Source organism: Mustelus asterias, chromosome 26, assembly GCF_964213995.1.
Source record: "Mustelus asterias chromosome 26, sMusAst1.hap1.1, whole genome shotgun sequence".
Classification (NCBI taxonomy): Eukaryota; Metazoa; Chordata; class Chondrichthyes; order Carcharhiniformes; family Triakidae; genus Mustelus; species Mustelus asterias.
This window is the reverse complement of record NC_135826.1, coordinates 9,334,181-9,356,400: the sequence shown is the minus strand read 5'-3', so window position 1 is coordinate 9,356,400 and position 22,220 is coordinate 9,334,181. Positions and strand designations below refer to the sequence as shown.

General features: G+C 44.0%; 1 protein-coding gene across 2 annotated transcripts in view; it reads left to right on the top strand.

Annotated features, from left to right (window-relative positions):
• The window catches only part of chaf1a (chromatin assembly factor 1, subunit A (p150)), a 56,925-nt gene that overhangs the window by 22,372 nt on the left and 12,333 nt on the right, over positions 1-22,220 (top strand). The window contains exons 5-9 of one of the 2 annotated variants that reach the window (XM_078198147.1): positions 1,132-1,367; positions 9,959-10,019; positions 15,659-15,739; positions 20,642-20,871; positions 21,966-22,134. In XM_078198147.1, the coding sequence (XP_078054273.1) occupies positions 1,132-1,367; positions 9,959-10,019; positions 15,659-15,739; positions 20,642-20,871; positions 21,966-22,134 (777 nt within the window). Of the gene's footprint in view, positions 1-1,131; positions 1,368-9,958; positions 10,020-15,658; positions 15,740-20,641; positions 20,872-21,962; positions 22,135-22,220 lie in introns of both variants that reach the window. The other variant, XM_078198146.1, reaches the window with a different exon arrangement.

Sequence of the window (22,220 nt, the reverse complement as noted above, 5' to 3'; positions counted from 1 at the left end):
GGCAAAATGAAACTTGAATAGTTTTTGTTCAATCAAAATGCTGACTTGGAACCTCTCTGACCAATTTGCCCTCCCGGTTTGCAACATTAAAAAGATGTGGTTTTGCCTGTTCTAGAAAATTAGTGAGGTTTTCCTTTGACAGCATTGTGACACTGGGGTTGGGTACCCTTTGAGACTAAAGTATACTTGCTTCCTGATGAAAGGATGTTTGCACAATTAAGTTGTAAGTTGAGGGCATCTTCTAATATAGCCCGTTGATTATTTGGTAAAGCAAAGTCTAAACTCAGAACGCCCAAAAACAGACAATGTATCCAACCAGTAATATTGAGGTATGTTCTGCTAAGTCTATGATTGCAGCTTGAACAAATCTGCAAAATTGATCAAATTCTTGTACCAGTTGGCACAGGTAGGCACAATGCTCCTAGTTGCCCTGGAATTTTAATGCTAGGCTTTGTCGTCCTCTCTCTTTCCTCCCCACTTACCACTTCAGCAAAGTTCAGTTATGGAGGTTGAATAGATGGCAGTGTTTTTTGCTTGACTGTAGGTGGTCACTGGTCTCTTGATTATGGGTGAGTATTGAATGATAGCAAAGATGTTTGGTTTATGTACCAAATGAATCTGGTGCACCTCTTTTCTCTTGATAAAAAGGGGTGAATTCATAAGCGGTATTTTAAGATTATGAAAGATTTTGGTTACAGGGAAAATATTCCATTTGAGAGAGCATTAAAAGAGGCCATCAATTTGAAGTAGTCACTATGAAATCCAATAGGGAATTTAGAAACTTCTTAAGTTAAAGAATGGTGAGAATGTAGAATTCTTTACCATAAGGAGTGGTTCAAGTGAGTAGTTCAGATGCATTGAAGGGGAAGCTAGACAAACATCCAAGGAAGGGTTACAATGATGGAGCATAAACATTGTTACCTTTCAGAAGAGTAGAATATGTTTCCAGGATGTGCAGAGGTTAAACTGTGGTCCATGTTAAATCAAGCTCTTAAAGTTAATGTCTTTGTGGTTTTCCCTTTATATGGGTCTAGGATTGGAAGGATTTGACCTATAGTAGAAACTTCCAATATTACCAGTTTTAAACATATTTTTCACCCCTTAATGCTTTAAGGTTTCATTGTGTCATAGGAGCGTGAAGAGAAGAGACAAAAACTAAAAATAGAAAAGGAAGAGCGGGAACGTGCAAGAGAAGAGGCCAGACTTGCCAAAGAACGTGCAAAGGAAGAAGCTAAGAGAAAAAAGGATGAGGAAAAAGAACAAAAAGACAAGGAGAGAAAGGAGAAAAAAGAGAAAGAAGAAAAGGAGAAAGCAGAGAGGCTGAGATTAAAGGAGGAAAAACGGAAGGAGAAACAAGATGCATTGGAGTGAGTAGCTTATACTTGGGAAGATTTGGATAATTGTAAAATCAAATTATTGCCATAATTCAGACTTGTAAAACTTTCTTCTGTTGGTGGTTAAGACGATCCACTTTAGTGAAATAAATGTTTCGAAACTCTTTAAAGTATTTCTGTTTAAAGCAGAGCCCCAGATTTTAGAATCTGAAAATACTCTGGTATGATTTTGCAGGTCAATGCTTAGTGCAATTTGGTGTAGCCTAATTATCTGACTGGTCTTGTGTAAATTCTCAGTTGGGTTGACTAGAATGCTGATTTTGCACATTTGCGGTTTTCTGTAATGTTAACGTGAATACACAACGTGTAAGGGATGTTAAGAGGAATAAGTTATAATTATGGAACACCTTCTGTCTTTAGGAGATTTTAAAATGGTGTCTAGTCAATATTTTAAGATACAGTTACCATCACGTGCCGGCACATCTAGCTAGTTTGCGCATAGCAATTTCCTGCAAAAAGCCACTGAACGGCTAGGTAATCTATTTTTAGTGGTGTTGATTTGGGAAGAAAAGCATGGGGAGAAAGGAGAACTCTATGTAAGGGACTGAGGAAAATTTGTGGGGAAGACATTTACCAGTGTTCTTTGTCCCTTGTGGGTTTCAGTGTCCTGTTTGCCGGGCGGGTGCTGTGAACAGGATGCTGTTGGTTGAGTGATGTGGGCTGGGCCAATGGGATTGCTCTGGGGGCGGGAGGAAAAAAAGGCGCCAGGAAGTAAAGCAGCTGCAGAGCTGAAGAGGGAGTGTGGAGAGAGAGCTTTTTCCAGGCAGTGAGAATTCGGTTTGGAGTGAGAGGTTCGCCTGTTCTTTTCATTACTGCCGAGGAGGACAGCCTTCAGCGCACTCGACCTACTTTGCTGCACGGATAGCTCGCGGCACCTTTGCCTCCTGCATCATCTTCTACACGTGTCTCTCTTCTGGACTGTGTGCGTGTGTGTCGTGAGTAACTGGTGGGGACTATACAATCCAACTGGAACAGTATCTACAAATGTGTTACTGAGGATGAGTTATGTGTGCACCAATGGATGGGCCCCAACGGTTATAGATCAGAGCTCACTGTTTTATGTCTGTTAATTACATTTGTTATTAAATTTATTTTTGATATTCCGATTACAGTACTGACATTTATGGGTAAACAGGGAATTAGCCAAATCAACATCAACCGCTAGGAATTCGGGATCCTGTTGATTGAATATTTAAATAGTAGCCCCATATAGTGGTCAGCAGGGGGTTACATTTTTGGAGGCACCGCTGGGATCATTCCTGTTTACCAGACAGGTCAAATAAAAAAATTTTCCCCCGTCAGTCAGTAACGGTTAACCCAGTAATTACAACAGGAAAAGTTTTACAGTGTTAGTAGCTCACTTAAGACAATGGATTTTTCTCAGACTGCTGACTGGAGCCGCCAAAAGAATATCAGTCTTTCTCTTGGCATATTACTGAGCAATGTGCCAATAGATACTAGTGAGGAGACCATTGTTCGGGTCTTAAACACAGTGAAAGTCTTTGGTCGCACCAAGATTTGTGGTCGCCGTGGGGATTCTACTGGCACACAGGTGTTCATACTAGTGGAGACTAGCATTGATTTAACCCCTGACACTGTACCACCAGATGTAGGTATTGAAGGGAGAAGCTGGGCCATGGGCTGTGCATACGCTAGAAAGCTTGGACACACAGGATGCTGTTCCTGAAAAGGATGCTTTCCATCCAAAGCTGTTGTTACTATTACAACAGGAAGGCAAGTCAATGGAGGATTTTCAGGCCATAGTATCAGAAAATCAAGCTCCCAAAGTGGATGTGAACATGGATTTAGTGACTGCTATTGGCAGGCTGGTGGACAAGTGCAATCAAGTGTCTACCGATGGGCCTAGCTACAGAAAGCTGAGACTGTTTTCAGGACTGAAACCTGTACCCCCAGGTGAGGAAGAATACGATGCCTGGATGGAGCAAGCTACCCAGATGATCAATGAATGGCAATGCACTGACGCCGCCAAGAGACAGCGTATAGTGGAGAGTTTAAAAGGGCCTGCTGCTGACATCGTTCGATTTTTGAAAGTTAGCACTCCCACTGCTACGGCCACCAATTATTTATCTGCTCTGGACACGGCTTATGGCACCACAGAGATTGGAGCCGACATCTTGGCCAAGTTCAGACACACACACCAGGATGAAGGAGAAAAACTCTCTGCTTTTCTATATCGCCTTGACAAACTTCTCCATCGTGCTCTTCTTAAGGGAGGAATTACGGTTGCAGACATGAATCGAGCTCGGATGGAACAGTTAGTCAAGGGTGCACTCACTCGAGACATGGTTGCTCTGCGTGTAAGGATGAGCCACACCCTGGACAAACCCCCTTCCTTCCTTCCAGCTGATGTGGGAGGTAAGAGAGGAAGAAAATTGGATTAGCGCCAGAGAAGGGGTGAAAGCTACTGCCACCGCCAGTGTACCACAGTCCTCAGTTACGTCTGAGTTGAACAACCTACGAAATGAGGTAAGGGAACTGACTTCTCAGGTGGCCAGACTGTTGAGTGCCGTTCCAGTTACCCCTACATCTGAAAGTACGACAGCAAGGACTGGGTCCGTACAGCAAGCGCCAGAAGCTGCTGTTCGGGACGCGTCGCCCCGAGTGAAAATGTCCAAACCACTGCCAGCAGGAATCTTTTGCTACAGGTGTGGGCAAGATGGGCATACAAGGAGAGAGTGCAAAGAACTCAAGGATCTGAAGAAAGTGAATCAGAAGCTGATCAAAGCAAGCAGACAGCAGGGAAACTTCTCAGGAGCCATGTGAAGGAACGGTGCTTGGTTCCGTGTGAAATACGTTCCACTCACTGTCCACCCCCAGCAAAGCAAGGCTCAAAACAGTTACCTGCAGGATTAGTGGGGCCCATCTCTGGTGTACCTGTGCAAATAGAAGGAGTTTATGCAAGAGCTTTGCTTGACAGTGGCTCCCAAGTAACCATTTTGTATCGCAACTTCTACGACACCTACCTGAAACACTTACCTCTCCAGCCACTTGAAGACCTGGAAATATGGGGTTTAAGCTCTCACCAATACCCATATGATGGCTACCTGTCCATACAACTCGAGTTCACTGCCGCTGTAACCGGAGTGCTGCAGAGAGTTGACACTTTGGCCTTAGTATGTCCTGACCCTGTGAAAGATGACAACATTGCTGTGCTGGTGGGGACAAATACCCGGCTGGTGAGAGAGTTGGTTGAGTCCTGTAAAGAACAGGCGGGAGAACGCTTCTTGGGAACTTTGACCATACACCTCGTCCTCCGAGAAGCTTATGAGACACTCACCCAGTCTGAAACAACAGAAGGGGTAGACAAGCATGGTACTGTGCGGTTTACCCAGCACAAGCCAATCACCTTGCAACCAGGACAAGTGTTTAAAGTCACTGGCCTCCCAAAGTTTCCTGGTGATTTCACCGACCAGCTAGCACTGGTAGATCAGCCTATTGACACTTTTTCCCCTGAAGAGTTGTGGGTGAGGCCTGAGGTTCATCTTGCATCAGTTGTTTCCAGCAGATGCATTACTGTGACTGTGAAGAACCTGTCATCCTGAGAAATCTTGAAACGTGGGACTCCAGTAGCCCATATTTTCCCAGTAGCCCCTGTTCCTCTGCCGAGGGCACAGTGTGCGGATAAAGCTGCAATCGAACTGACCCCTGCCTCTTTTGATTTTGGAGCCTCTCCTATGCCAGAGGAGGCAAGGAGGCGTCTCTGTGAGAGAATGATGGAGAGGAAAGAGGTTTTCTCTCAGCACGAGTGGGATGTAGGTTGTTCTAAAAGCACCAGACATGAAATAAGACTGAAGGATGCAAGGCCCTTCCGAGAGAGGTCACGTCGCTTGTCGCCTGCTGACTTTGAGGATGTGCGCCAGCGCCTACAGGAACTACAAAGCCATGGCATCATCTCTGAATCATGTAGTCCCTACGCATCGCCAATAGTAGTCGTACGCAAGAAGTCAGGGAAGGTACGAATGTGCGTAGACTACCGAACCCTTAATCTTCGAACAATACCAGACCAGTACACTGTCCCAAGGATAGAAGACGCTCTTCACTGCTTGTCTGGGAGTAAATGGTTCACAGTGCTCGACCTGAGGAACGGGTACTATCAAATACCCATGAGTGAGGCTGACAAGGAGAAGACTGCTTTTATCTGCCCGTTGGGTTTTTATCAGTTCGAACGCATGCCTCAGGGAATTTTGGGAGCACCGGCCACTTTTCAGAGAGTCATGGAACGTACTGTCGGCGACATGAACTTTCTGGAGGTGTTGGTGTACCTGGATGATCTCATTGTGTTTGGATGAACCCTCGAAGAACACAAGGAGCAGTTGCTCAAAGTGCTTGACCGGCTCCAAGAAGAAGGTCTGAAGCTGTCGCTTGACAAGTGCCAGTTTGGCAGGACTTCTGTCACCTACGTTGGACATGCAGTGTCACAGGACGGAATAGCGACGGACCCATCCAAGGTAGAGGCTGTTGTCTCCTGGCCAAGACCCCAAACGGTGACGGAGCTCAGATCCTTCCTTGGATTTTGTGGCTACTATCGCCACTTTGTCAAGGACTTCTCCAAACTCTGCCGTCCCCTCAACGGACTCCTTCAAGGATATCCTCCCCGTCCCTGCTCCAAGGGGAGTCAGACTGCAAACTCACCTGACAAGACTTACTTCAAGCCTTCTGAACCCTTTGGCTCTCGGTGGAGTGAGCAATGCGAACGTGCTTTCCAAGGATTCAAGACCTGGCTCACCAAAGCCCCTGTATTGGCGTTCGCAGATCCACAGAAGCCTTACATTCTGCACGTGGATGCTAGCCTGGACGGACTAGGTGGTGTCTTATACCAAGAGCATGATGATGGTCTACGCCCAGTTGCATTCATCAGCAGAAGTCTCTCGCCATCTGAGAAAAACTATCCAGCACACAAACTGGAGTTTTTAGCTCTCGAGTGGGCTATTGTGGATAAGCTACATGACTATCTTTACAGAGCTACTGTACAAGTCAGAACGGACAACAATCCCCTGACATACGTCACAACGTCAGCTAAACTGGATGCCACTGGTCATCGCTGGCTCTCCGCACTGTCCACCTACAACTTTAGCCTTGAGTATAGACCAGGCCGGCATAACCTTGACGCAGACTCGTTGTCTCGACGTCCACATGACAGCATGACACCAGATGATGAATGGCAAGAAATCCCAGTTCCAGGAGTGCGGGCTCTCTGTCAGACGATGTCGAGTAGCACACGAGCAGGACACTCCTATCCATGTGTGATCGAACAAATAGGGGCTCATGTGTCTGCAGTTCCCAAGGCTTTCTGTCATACCGTTGCAGTAGTAGCTGATCAGCTGCCCACTTTCAGTCCAACAGAGCTTCAAGCTGCTCAGAAAAGCGACCCATGTATATGGCTAGCTGTCAATCAGAAGGCACCGGCAAGTCAAATACAGACAAACCATCCTGATCTTACACTTCTGAAACGAGAGTGGGGGAAGTGGTCAATCGAGCAGGGTCTGCTTTAGAGGACAGTCAAACAGTCTGACCTACACTTACAGCGACAGCTTGTGCTCCCCAAGCAGTTCCACCGTATGATTCTGAAGTCACTGCATGACAACAATGGACATCTGGGATTTGACAAGACCTATGCACTCGTCTGTGACAGATTCTTCTGGCCCCGCATGAAGCTAGATGCAGAGACATACTGCAAGACATGTGAACGCTGCATTAAGAGAAAGACTCTGCCACGGAGAGCAGCACCACTTTCCCACATCCAAAGTTCAGGCCCTATGGATCTTGTATGCATTGACTTTCTCTCCATAAAACCTGATTCCCGCAATGTGTGCAATGTGTTGGTAGTCACTGACCACTTCACTCGGTATGCACAAGCATTCCCAACCAAGGATCAGAGAGCCATAACGGTTGCCAGAACTCTATGGGAGAAATACTTCATTCACTACGGCCTACCAACTCGCATACATTCAGACCAGGGTCGGGATTTTGAAATCCAGTTGGTGAGAGAGATGTTGACCATGTTGGGTGTGAGGAAATCAAGAACTTCACCATACCACCCACAAGGTGACCCTCAACCAGAGAGGTTCAATAGAACCCTGTTGAACATGCTAGGAACTCTTGAGCCCAGTCAAAAGTCCAAATGGAGTCAGCACATCGCACATCTGGTCCACGCGTACAACTGTACCCCAAATGAAGCTACCGGGTATTCACCCTACTTTTTAATGTTCGGGAGGGGAGCCAGACTTCCTGTGGACGTTTGCTTTGGCATGTCAGCGGATGGGACCTCAACAACTTCCCACTTGCAGTGTGTGTCTAAGATGAAGAAAGAGCTGCAAGCAGCCTATCAGTTGGTCCAAGCCACTTCCGCTAAAATGAACCAAAGTAACAAGGAGAGGCCTGACCAGAGAGTGCGCTACCATTGCTTGAAGCCTGGGGATAGAGTCCTCATTCGAAACCTTGGCCTGAAAGGGAAACAGAAGCTGCTGATCGGTGGAGTGCAAATCCTTATGTGGTTGAGAGTCAAATGTCTGATCTTCCTGTTTATCGTCTAAAGCCTGCAGATGGTTCGGGACCCATTAAGGTCATGCACCGAAATCATATTTTGCCCCTGGGACAAGAGGTCCAATTGAGCGCTGAGGTTGACTCAAAGCCTACTCCCTCTCCAAGAGCCCTCAGGCGCAGAAAAGCAAAAGAAAGGAATCAAACTCCTGAGGTTCACAAAGATGACTCCGCAGCTGATGTGCCCCTGGGAGATCAAAACTCTTCAGACTCTGAGTCAGAGTATGGACATTACCCAGAGGACTTGATCATTGACAATCCGGAGGGAATCTGTGAACAACCGGAACAGGATGTCATGCCGACAGAGTCCAATCCCCCCACAAATGCTACAGAAGTGACAGAAGTCGCAGCGAGCTCAGAATCTTCAGAAGGGCTACCTGTTGTGATAGAAGAGATAGTAACTGAGCAAAGGGAAGTAGAATCAGACAGTTCTGTTGAGGGCACTTACACTACAGACACATCTAACATAGCCAATCCAGAACCAGAGATAAGGAGATCACAGAGAGAGAGAAAGCCAGCAGACCGTTTCCATTATACAAAGCTGGGAGAGCCGTGTGCAAAGTCTGTAGTAGTAGGACATACAGGTGTTCACTCAGCTACGCCACCCACTATGCATTTTCCTGAACACTGCAATAGTTGTCATACATGGTGGTGTAACTCCTTTGCTCAGTGCTCGTCATGTATAAATAAGGTACCACTCTTTTCACCCACTATTATACCAGTCATCACACTGTAAGGTACATGGTGTAATTGGTTAACTGGGTCCTATGTCATGTACTTCAGCATGGGGGCATGCTGTATTTTTGGTGGGGGGAGAATGTAAGGGACTGAGGAAAATTTGTGGGGAAGACATTTACCAGTGTTCTTTGTCCCTTGTGGGTTTCAGTGTCCTGATTGCCGGGCGGGTGCTGTGAACAGGATGCTGTTGGTTGAGTGATGTGGGCTGGGCCAATGGGATTGCTCTGGGGGCGGGAGGAAAATAAAGGCGCCAGGAAGTGAAGCAGCTGAAGAGGGAGTGTGGAGAGAGAGCTTTTTCCAGGCAGTGAGAATTTGGTTTGGAGTGAGAGGCAGCCAGGCGTTCCCCTGCCTGTTCTTTTCATTACTGCCGAGGAGGACGCCTTCAGCGCACTCGACCTACTTTGCTGCACGGATAGCTCGCGGCATCTCTGCCTCCTGCGGCATCATCTTCCACACGTGTGTCTCTTCTGGACTGTGTGTGTGTGTGTGCTGTGAGTAACTGGTGGGGACTATACAATCCAACTGGAACAGTATCTACAAATGTGTTACTGAGGATGAGTTTCCTCATGTGTGCACCAACGGATGGGCCCCAACGGTTATGGATCAGAGCTCACTGTTTTATGTCTGTTAATTACATTTGTTATTAAATTTATTTTTGATATTCCGATTACAGTACTGACATTTATGGGTAAACAGGGAATTAGCCAAATCAACATCAACCGCTAGGAATTTGGGATCCTGTTGATTGAATATTTAAATAGTAGCCCCATATAGTGGTCAGCAGGGGGTTACATCTACTTCTCTAAATAATGCTATTAGGTCATGTTATGTCTCCCTATTGGATAAATGGTTTGATTTTAAATCTTTTTTAAAAGGAAAAAAATGGCATGGAGTGTCAGCTTCGATTGTGTGTTTGTTCATAATGAACCCATGTTCTTTGGACTCCTGAAGCGAAAGTATTATCAGCTGAACCAAGCAAATACTAACCACTATTTATAATACCGATTCTGAAGAAGAGTCATATTCAACTCTGTTAATTCTGTCTCCACAAATGCTACCAGACTGGCTGATATTTCCAGCATCTTCTGTTTTCTTTCCAAATTTCCAGCATCTAGTATTTTTTGTTTTTTTACAAACCACTATTTATTTTGTACAGCATTTAGTTCTCCGTTTTACAAATGTTAACTGAACATTATTTGCCCTTGATTTGTTTACCTGGATGAAAAGCTGCACTAACCATTTAATTTCTCTTGTTTTTGTAAAAGGGCCAAGTTGGAAGAAAAGAAAAAGAAGGAAGAGGAGAAACGGTTGAAAGAAGAAGAAAAAGTAAAGACAAATTATCTCTGTATTGTAATCTCTAATTTTTAGTCTTCCCTGATACAGATGTCTATTTTAGCTTTTGGTTTACTCCGCCATCTACTTCTTTTTCTTAACTTTCATCAAAACTTTACATTCTGTCAACCCTGGCAGTTCACCCAGTACAGAACACCATCTTTGTTCCCTCAAGTCCAAAGAGCACAATGCATGAGCATGGACAAAGGCAGGGGCAGAGACTCCTGCAACCCTACCTCCTGGATCTCTCTACCTGCCTCACTCAGTCGCACTCTCCTGTCCCTGATCACTGATAGAATTCTAAGGTAGTCGATCTAAGGGGTGTGACTGCCTGTTGAAATACAGCATCCAAGTAACTCTTTCCCCCCTCCCTAATGTGTTGCAATGTCTGGAATTCCGACTCCAGCTGATGAAGAAAGATGAAAGTGGAGAACCAGAGAGAGAGAAAAGACACTCATCCAGTTGATTTTGCACAACAGTTGCGAAAGCTGAAATTTTCCAGGCTATTAGTGATAAGCTGGGAAATGAAGTCTGGTATTATAGCATGGGATTGCATCCGGTAGAAGCTAAACATCTTCCTGTCACCAGCCATTTAAGGGGAAGGTGTTAGTTGCGTCTCCTGATGGGAGTCCAGTTGAGCCACTAAATTGGGCTCCAGGAGTGTTGGGTGCCTCCTGGCTGGTGGTAATGGCTTTCTCTGAAGCAACCAGATCACCGTCTGTGTCTGTGCCCCCCATTCACCAGGACCAACTAACTGGTGCTGGCATCCATAGACTGCACTTAGCCAACTTCAGGGATGCACGACCTCAATTCTCCCTCATCCTCCAGGTGCAGCCCTCAGAAATGGCCTCCACTAGCAGCAGCCCTGCTGAGCCGTTTGCTCCCTGATTGGGCAAGCTTCCCTTGGTGATGGAATACCCTTCTTAATGTAACAGAAACCGTGGAGGCAATTAGTTGGCACCATTAGAAAAATATATTGTGTCCCACTGCCTGCAAAATGGGTACAACCCCCAATATCGGCCCAGACAGCAGGACGCCTCCAACAAAATCCAGTCAGCGTTAAAATTTCAAGTCAATGTCCTTTTTTATTAGAAGTAGCAAAGGTTGTAATGTAACAGATTTTTAGAAAGATACAATGGCAATCTTTTATCCTTTGATAAAGTTCCACATGGTAGGCTGCTCTGGAAAGTTAGATCACATGGAACCCAGGGAGAGCTGGCAAATTGGATATACAATTGGCTTGATGGTAGGAAGCAAAGGGTAATAGTGGAAGGATGCTTGCTGGACTGGAGGCCTGTGACTAGTGGTGTGCCTCAGGGGTCAGTGCAAGGTCCCATTGCTGTTGGTTATCTATATCAACGACTTGGATGAGAATGTACGGTACAGAAGAGGCCTTTTGGTCCAGTGAGTCTGCACTGATAAAACTACACCAAATCTACATAAACCCTACTTTCCAGCACTTGTCCCATATCCTTGAACGTTCTGACATTACAAGTGCTCCTCCATGTACTTTTTAAGGGTTGTGGTGTTTCCTGCATTTACTACCCTCCCAGGCAGCTCATTCCATCTCCCAACCACCCTTTGGGTGAAAAGAACTTTTCTCAAATCCCCTCTAAACCTCCTGCCCCTCGCCTTAAAATTATGTCCCTTCGTTACTGATCCTTCAACAAAGGTGGGGCAGCTGCTTCCTATCCACCTTGTCCATAGCCTTCTTAATCTTTTAAACTTCAATAATGTCCCCCTCAGCCTTCTCTGCTCTAAAGAAAAAAATCCAAACCTATCCAGCATATCTTCGTAGCTCAAATGTTGCATCCCAGGCAACATCCTGGTAAATCTTCCCTGCACCTCCTCTAGTGCAATCACATCCTTCCTACAGTGAGGCAGAAATTTGCAGATGACTGAGATTGGCCGAGTAATGGAGAGTGTTGAGGATAGTTATTATCTCCAAAACTTTATTGATGGGTTGCTGAAGGGGCCGGTCAAGTGGCAGATGGATTTTAACAGAAAAATGAGAGGGTAATGCCTTTGGGGAGGTCAAACAGTTATAGGGAATACACAATAAATGGGAGTATACACGTATAAAGAGCGAGAGGGTTGGCCCACTCAAGGACAAGAGAAGGAATCTATGCGTGGAGCCAGAGGAAATGGGCGAGGTATTAAATGCGTCAGTATTCACCAAAGAGGGGGCACTTGGTGGATGATGAGTCTGGGAAAGGATGTGTAGATAGTTTGAATCATATTGAGATCAAAAAGGAGGAGGTATTGGCGTTCTCGAGAAACATTAAGGTCGACAAGTCCCCAGGACTTGATGGGATATACCCCAGAATACTGAGAGAGGCAAGGGAGGAAATTGGTGGGGCCTTGAGAGAAATCTTTGTATCCTCACTGGCTACAGGGGAGGTCCCAGAAGATTGGAGAATAGCCAATGTTGTTCCTTTGTTTAAGAAGGGTAGCAAGAATAATCCAGGTCATTACAGGTCGGTGAGCCTTACATCAGTGGTAGGGAAATTATTGGAGAGGATTCTTTGAGACAGGATTTATTCCCACTTGGAAATAAGTGGACGTATTAGTGAGAGGCAACATGGTTTTGTGAATGGGTGGTCATGTGTCACGAACTTGATAAGAGTTTTTCGAGGAAGTGACGGAAGATGATTGATGAGGGTAGGGCAGTGGATGTTGTCTACTTGGACTTCAGTAAGGCCTTTGACAAGGTCCCTCATGGCAGACTGGTGCAGAAGGTGAAGTGGCATGGGATCAGGTGAGCTGGCAAGGTGGATGCAAAACTGGCTCGGTCAAAGAAGACAGGGTAGCAGTGGAAGGGTGCGTTTCTGAATGGAGGGCTGTGACAAGTGGTGTTCCTCTGGGATCAGTGCTGGGACCGTTGCTGTTTGTAATATATATATAAATGATTTGCAGGAGAATATAACTGGTTTGATTAGTAAGTTTGCGGACAACAAAGGTTGGTGGATTTGCAGATAGCGATGAGGACCATCAGAGGATACAGCAGGATATAGATCGGTTGGAGACTTGGGCGGAGAGATGGCAGATAGAGTTTAATCCAGACAAATATGAGGTAATGCATTTTGGAAGGTCTAATACAGATAGGAAATATACAGTAAATAGCAGAACCCTGAAGAGTATTGATAGAGGGATCTGGGTGTACAGATACACAGGTCACTGAAAGTGGCAATGCAAGTGGAGAAGATAGTCAAGAAGACATACGGCATGCTTGCCTTCATCGGCTGGGGCACTGAGTTTAAAAGTTGGCAAGTCATGTTGCAGCTTTATAGAACATTTGTTAGGCCGCACTTGGAATATAATGTACAATTCTGGTCGCCACACTACCAGAAGGATGTGGAGGCTTTGGAGAGGGTACGGAAAAGATTTACCAGGATGCTGCCTGGTATGGAGGGCATTAGCTATGAGGAGACGTTGGAGAAACTTGGTTTGTTCTCACTGGAACGACGGAGGTTGAGGGGCGACCTGATAGAAGTCTACAAGATTATGAGAGGCATGGACAGAATGGATAGTCAGAAGCTTTTCCCAGGGTGGAAGAGTCAATTACTAGGGGGCACAGGTTTAAGGTGCGAGGGGCAAGGTTTAAAGGAGATGTATGAGGCAAATGTTTTACACAGAATGTAGTGGGTGCCTGGAACTTGTTGCCGGGTGGGGTAGTGGAAGCAGATACGGTAGTGACTTTTAAGGGGCGTCTTGACAAATACATGAATAGGATGGGAATAGAGGGATATGGTCCCCAGAAGGCAGGGGGTTTTAATTAAGTTGGGCAGCGTGGTCGGTGCAGGCTTGGAAGGTCGAAGGGTCTGTTCCTGTGCTGTAATTTTCTTTGTTCTTTATGCTGAAATGGGTAGATGAAGTGAGAGATCTTGGCGTACAAGAACACAGTTCCTTAAAGGCAGCAGTTCAAGTAGACAAGGTTGTAAAGAAGGCATATGGAATGTTCTTCTTCACTGGCAGAGATATAGAATATAAGGTTGGAATTGTATAAAACGCTGGTGAAGCCACAACAGGACCCAGTTGCCCTGGAGAGAGTGCAGAGGAGATTTACAAGAAAGTTGCCAGGGCTAGAAAAGTGTAGCTATGAGGAGAGATTGGGGTTATTTTCCTTGAAACAAAGAAGGCTGAGGGGTGACTTGATAGAGGTATACAAAATTGTGGGGAACAGATAGAGTGGACAGGATAAAATTGTTTTATAGAAACATAGGAAATAGGAGAAGGGGAAGGCTATTTGGCCCTACAAGCCTGTTCCGCCATTCATTATGATCATGGCTGATCATCCAACTCAATAGCCTAATCCTGCTTTTTCCCCATAATCTTTGATCCCATTCGCCCCAAGTGCTATATCCAGCTGCCTCTTGAATACATTCAATGTTTTAGCATCAACTACTTCCTGTGGTAATGCATTCCACAGGTCACCACTTCCCTTGGTAGAGAATTCTAGAACAAGGGGCATAAATTCAATATAAGTGACAGTGGGTGTAGGGGGAACATGAAGAACTTTTTTACGCAGAGGGTGGGCGGTGTCTGGAATTCACCGCTCAAGATGATGGAGGCAGAGACCCTGAACTCTTTTTTTTTTAATGTACCTGGTACTGCACCTTAAATGTTGTAAGCTCCAAGGCTATGGGCCGGCTGCAGGAAGGTGGGATTAGAAAGTGTGTCCCCTCAGGCTGGCCTGGACCGAATGACTTCCTTCTGTGCTGTAAATTTTCTATGGTTGGTCAGTAAGCTCACAGATGATACGGAAATTGGTGGGGTGATAAATAATGAAAAGGATAGACTTAGATTACAGGAAGATCTCGATGGGCTGATCAGTTGGAAATGGAATTCAATTCAGATAAGTGTGAGGTGATGCACTTGGGCAGGACAAACAAAGCAAGGGGAATACATGATGAACATCAGGACCCCAGAAAGCACTAAGAATCAGAGAAATCTTGGTGTGCATGGACCGGTAAGGTAGCAGAATAGGTGGATGAAGTGGTTAAGGCATATATCATACTTTTGTTAGCTGAGGAGTAGAGTTTAAGAACAGGGAGGTTATGCTGGAACTATATAAAACATTGGTTAGGCCACAACTAGAGTATTGTGTGCAGTTCTGGAATCCAAGGGGTGATGGGAGTCTGGAACTCTGCCTGAAGGATTGGTGGAGGCAGAGACCCCTATAGCATTTGAGTTGCCAAGGCATAAGAGGCTGTGGACCAAGTGCAGGGAAATGGGATTAGAATAGTTGGGTGGTTTGTCTTTGACTGGGGTCGAAGGGCCTTTTTCTGTGCAGTGGATCTCTGACTCTATGTCTGGCACACAGTTTAACTATTTATCATATCTGGCTCAGCCACACCCAGTGCCAATGGCCCTCAGTCTCCTCTGCTAAAACTGTCCCAGGATGATCCTGATGTGCATAGATAACCCCATGATACTTGTTTTTGCACATACTGCAATAAATAACTACTTGGATGTGCTCTAGAAATACTTGATCATTATATTTTCTGCCCCATTTACAAATTATGTAAAATTGGTCCTCGTGTGGTAGCTTTTACTGTGTGCTGTAATGTTACCACTTGTAGCATAACTATATTGTCCGTTACTGAGGTATACCATGTTAAATGTGATTACAGCGTTTGAAGGCAGAAAAAGTGAAAGAGATTTCAGAAATAACCAGATTCTTCCAAAAACCAAAGGCTCCACAAGCCCCTAAGGTAAGATTCTTTTCACAACTTGAAAATGTTTGCATCTTTAAGCCTTGCCAGTACAAACTAAATTAAATCCTGTTCTATGTAAGGTGCATCCACCAATATCTCCTCTGTAGTGGCTAATATATTGTTAAAACATTATGTAATCATGTGAGGAAAATACTGACCAGAGGCTTGAATTTTTTTGTCTCTTGTTCTGTCTTTATTTTCCTATCCTGACTGAGTAAGCAGATACTTGATACATACCACAGCAAAATCTGAGTGTATTGATTGTGTTATCTGAACTGCACAAAAAAGACTGTCTCATTATAATTGGAATTGTGGGAGGGGGAGCATTGGATTGGGGTCCTGTACAACAGCAAGGGTACCAGCAGAAATTGCAACAACTATTGCGGCATCTCCCTGCTGAGCATTGTGGGAACAAGGATGAATATGGGGGACATTGATGTTGACAACGGGAAGGCATGTGCAGACATCAGTGACCTCTGAAGACTGACTGGAGGGCATAGCAAGAAGCAAGCAGAAACGGAAAGCTCAGCTTGCTGAGAAGTCGTCTCCTGCAGATAATGTGGCAGAGACTGCCATGTCAAGTGCATAGTCCAAGTCATTGTTTCACGGCATGGAAAGCTGTTCAGGGGGGCTTTGAGTGTTTCCGTTCCTCTGGTTACATACATAGAAAATAGAAGCAAGTGTAGGCCATTTGGCCTTTGAACCTACTCTCTCATTCATTATGATTATGGCTGATCATCCAACTCAATACCCTGATTTCAACCTCACCCATGATCCCTTTAGCCCCAAGAGTTATATCTAATTCCATCTTGAAATCACTCAATGTTTTGGCCTCAACAACTTTCTGTGGTAGTGAATTCCACAGATTTGCCACTCTTAGGTGAAGAAATAGAGGTCATAGAGTCAGAGGTTTACAGCATGGAAACAGGCCCTTCGGCCCAACTTGTCCATGCCGCCCTTTTTTTTAAAACCCCTAAGCTAACCCCAATTGCCCGCATTTGGCCCATATCCCTCTATGGCCATCGTACCCATGTAACTATCTAAATACTTTTTAAAAGATAAAATTGTACCCGCCTCTACTACTACAAACTCTGGCAGCTTGTTCCAGACGCTCTCCACCCTGTGTGTGAAGAAATTGCCCCTCTGGACATTTTTGTATCTCTCCCCTCTCACCTTAAACCTATGCCCTCTAGTTTTAGGCTCCCCTACCTTTGTGAAAAGATATTGACTATCTACCTTGTCTATGTCCCTCATTATTTTATAGACCTCTATAAGGTCACCCCTCAGCCTCCTACGCTCCAGAGAAAAAAGCCCCAGTCTATTCAGCCTCTCCTTATAACTGAATCCATCAAGTCCCGGTAGCATCCCAGTAAATCTTTTCTGCACTCTTTCTAGTTTAATAATATCCTTTCTATAATAGGGTGACCAGAATTGCACACAGTATTCCAAGTGTGGCCTTACCAATGTCTTGTACAACTTTAACAAGATGTCCCAACTGCTCTATTCAATGTTCTGACCGATGAAACCAAGCATGCCGAATGCCGCCTTCACCACTCTGTCCACCTGTGACTCCACTTCCAAGGAGCTATGAACCTGTATCCCTAGATCTCTTTATACTGTAACTCTCCCCAACGCCCTACCATTAACTGAGTAAGTCCTGCCCTGGTTCAATCTACCAAAATGCATCACCTCGCATTTGTATAAATTAAACTCCATCTGCCATTCGTCAGCCCATTGGCCCAATTGATCAAGATCCCGTTGCAATTGGAGATAACTTCCTTCACTGTCCACTATGCCACCAATCTTGATGTCATCTGCAAACTTACTAACCATGCCCTCTATATTCTCATCCAAATCATTAATATAAATGACTAATAACAGTGGACCCAGCACTGATCCCTGAGGCACACTGCTGGTCACAGGCCTCCAGTTTGAAAAACAACTCTCTACAACCACCCTCTGGCTTCTGTCAAGAACAACGTCTGTCCAGTCCAACGCTGGCAGCTCCACATTCTGTCAAGAAGCCAATTTTGTATCCATTTAAACCTCGGCCCTAAAAGGTTTACCCTTTATCCTCAAACTATGACCCCTAGTTCTGGACTCCCCCACCATCAGGAACATTCTTTCTGAATCTATCCTGTCTGATCCTGTTAGAATTTTGTAAGTTTCTGAGATCCCTCCTCACTCTTAACTCCTCCAATTAATATAATCCTAACCAACTTAGTCTCTCCTCAAGACAGACCTGCCATCCCAGGAATCAGCCTGATAAACCTTTGCTGCATTCTCCGCTAAGCAAGAACATCTTTCCTCAGATAAGGGCACCAAAACTGCGCACACTACTCTGGGTGTGGCTTCACCAGTGTCCTATACAATTGCAGTAAAACATCTCTATTCCTATAAGCAAATCGTCTCAACATACCATTTGCCCTCTTTACTGCTTGCTGTGCCTGCGTGCTTACTTTCAGTGACTAATGCACGAGGACGCCAAGGTCTCACTGAGTATCCACCCATTCAAATAATAATCTGCCTTCCTACTTTTGCTGCTGAAGTGGAGAACTTTACGTTTATCCACATTATGCTACATTGCTGTTTATCTAACTGCAGGAAGGTGCACAAGGTTGGTTTTACAATCTAGTTGTATCTTCCTGTGAGGAAACGTGCCTTGCCTGCCTTGCATTCTAATTTTGGAAGTGGAGGATGCCAGAATAAAATTTGAAAAGCCTGAGCAAGATTATGGTTAACAAGAACGTAAGTGCCATTTGTTGACTTGCCCCAGCCCCAAATCCTAAAGCTCAAACAATACAGACTATATTTTAAATATTGATTTCTTCTGGTCAACAAGATGGGAAGTGCTAGAAACAGCACAAAGAGTGACTGGAGGGATGATTTATTTTGTGAAGGCCTTCTTGAATAATTGACATTTTATCTGTGGAGTGGTGCATCAAATGCATGTATGATAGTTGAGTAGAAAATATAAATATGGAATGTTACTTTAATTCCAAGAAAAGAGAAAACTAGTTCAAATTAGTAAATGCCAATTATAACTGGTAGTACTAGGAATTATTCACACAGTGAGCATCATATGAAGTTGGAAGCAAGTAGTAGAGGTGCAGACGATGAAATTAGTTAAATTGAAAGTCTTCCTGGGTGGATGAGTCAAATATACTTCCTTATCTGTAATTGTATAAAATGGTTAACATGGTTTATGGATATGCATTGGGTTGTCTCCCTGCTTGCAGATGATCCCTATTGCCTGTAATCAATGCTTGACGTTCAAACTTAATCACAAAATATCAGTCAACAGGAAATTGAAATTTATCTGGCTGTAAACGCACCTGCTTTTATTAAATCATTTGAGGTTTAAAATTTCAGTGGCCTGTTTAAGGTTTATTTATAAGACCTTCACTGATGCCCTCTTGTCCAACTTCAACCAGTCCAGCAATGATCCAGGGATTTTCCTGAGTACCAATTTGCACAATTTTTAAAAATCCAATGTATAAAACATAGTGGTCGTAAATATAAGACAGCCAATAAATCCAATAGTGAATTCAGGAAAAATTTCTTCTGTGTAGTTAGAATGTGGAACTCGATTAGTTAAGACTAATAGCATGGCTGTATTGAAGAGAAGCTAGATTTAATAAGGTTGGAGGAAGAAGAGTGGGAGACAATATTACCCTTCATTTTTCTTTGTGTACAGCCTATTGTTGCTTTGTGTGGTATATTTTGCATTGCAGTGTAGAGGCAGCATTGAGAGAAGGCTTCTTTGAAGCTTAAAGCATTGTATCTACCAATTGGGCAAAATGTCTGGGTCTGTACTTAAATTTTACGAAATCGTTTTTTAAAAACAGAACCAATGCACAATTCCAAATGAGACTAAGTTCATTTTGTACCTTCATCTGGTTGTTTTTTTGATTTGAATTCCACTGGCCTCTGATGTTGTTAAGAGCTCCACTTTGCTAGGCATTACTATAGGGGTTGTATTCAATGGTGGATTACTATTCCATTGCCTAAATGATTGACTAGTTTGAGTAGCATCATTATCTGCTGCTCCACCTGGCAGGCTCTGGTCTTCCAATATGATCTCCAGTTGCAGGCATAGGGCCTGGGAAAGATACTCTGTCAGAGAGTTGGTGAAGATTCAACGTGCTGAATAGTCTCTTATGCACTGCATAGGGATTCTATGATTGGATCCTGCTGAATAATTTCCATATTGCTTCCTGTGGCTGCTGCATTTTCCACAACATTGTTGACGAAGCTGCTTAGATTTCTTCTTGCCCTGCAGTTGTTCCTTGGCTATCCCTTTCTTCTGCCTCCAGGTCATTGCTGCTCTCAACCCCACTGTCTGTACTGTTTTTATCCTCCGAATCCATTGACCAATCCATAACCTGTGCTTCCACCTCCACATTTTAGCTCTCCATCAACTGGATTTTAGCAGCTCCTCAAAAAGCTTCTTGGGCTTACTTGCTTCTGACATTAGATATACGTTGGAAGCTACTCAAATTTCACCCAGTGTAGTCTACAAGTGTATTTCATCCTACCACAAGAGTTTAAACTTTGGGATGTTTTTCCATTTTTTTTGCCTTGTTTGACTGCTACATTTTTCACTTTATCTCCACCCTGCCTGTTTAGCTCAGAATTTCCTTTGCCTGCGCTTACTTTGTCATTTTTGATCTGAGCCATTTAATTGTTTCCTTTTTGCTTTTGCTCTCTCCCTATCCATTGATTTAGACATCAACCATAATTTTGATATCTTTGAGCTGCCATATCTCCCTTAATACATTTAAGTGCATCATAGTCATCAAATGCACCAACAAAAATAGCATACAGCTGAAAAATTGCTGAATTTTTTTGTGTACATTGCATGCTACATATCTAACCAAAAGTTCATCTGTTCCTCAGACTCTAGCTGGATCCTGTGGGAAGTTTGCTCCTTTTGAAATCAAAGAACACATGGTCCTTGCTCCAACAAGCCGGATATGCTTGGAACAAGAAGTTCTTGAGCAATTAGATGAGCTGCTGGAAAATCAGAGCTTTAACTCAAATTACATTAAAGAGTTGCACAACCAGAAGCCAAGAACATCGGGTCCTACAAGTCCCAGAATAAGCATTACCGAAGACAGTTCATGCAGGTAAAGCTGTGGCTCTCTTCTAAGCCTGAACACTGAAAACCCTTGTTCTAATCACCTAATCTTGCCTCCTTAAGTATAGTTATTTTTTTGTTAAAATGTCATATAGGAGTAGAGCATTTTGCGCTTGAGCATGTTCTGCCATTCAGAGCAATCATGGCTGAGCTTTACCTTAACTCCACTTACCCACATTTGCTTCCTGCTGTTTAATGCCCTTGCAAAATAACAACCAAAAATTATCAGTCTCGGTCTTAAATTTTGATTGACCAGGCATCCACAGATCTTTGGGAAATGTGTTCCAGGTATGAAGTACAATGTGGGGAAAAGTGCTTTCTAATTTTGCTTGAGGAAATGGTTTCTCTTCCTCCCTACCCTATTGAATCTATCGTTTTATACCCTAATTTGATTATTCCTCAATAGTTGGTGACATTGAATTTCGCCTGCCCCGCTTGTTCGTTCCATCTTTTCAGTTTCTCTCTATCTTGTACTCAACATTTTTCATGTCTCTATTTTAAAATCTGAAAATTTGGACTAACCTTTAATCCTTTGATGCCAAACGGAATCTTCTATTTCCTTTCCAGATTTTTAAATCCAATTTGCTGCCCTTTAACTTCACCAGTACCTTGGCAAAAATGTTTCTGAACGGTCATATATTCAACATATCAGTTCTTCAAAGAGCTCTTCAGGTGTCTTGCCCTGAAATAAGTTCTCAAATTCAACTTTGTAATGACGATAAATGGCAGAAATTGCTTGCCCCTGTAATCTCTCTGCCCTCCGCTCATGCATTCTGGATGCAAAGTGGTCTGCAGTGTAGGCATATAAACCAGTGCATTTTGTGAAATTGGGCTCTGATTTGAAAATTGATTGGTTTGTGTAATTGTATTTTGCATATCAAAACATTTCCTTGACTTTCGTGGTGTGGGAGTGGCTCATAGCTGCATTTGAAAGTAAGGTGAGGTTAGATGATCATTTGATGTAGAGGCATATGCAGGGGGTTCTTGAGAGCAGTGAATAACTACAAATTGTGACCTGTCAAGTCTTATTGAAGATGAGCTATATTCACTTTAATACTAACTTTACCTTTGTTTTTCTAGCAGTGATGTGATTGTGCTAGACACTAATTTATGTAGTGGAATTGTTGATCGGAAAAAGTTCTGCAGGATGAAACTGTTGCAGTTCTGTGAAAATCATCGTCCTGCCTACTGGGGGACCTGGCAGAAGAAGAGTACAAAGGTGAACCCTCGGAATCCTTTAGCTAAAGACGAGGTAAGGAATTTGGTGCAGTAGTTATTATAGGAGAAGGCTCTGACTAAGATAAATCTGGGATTTCTCCAGAAATCACCAATCTTTCA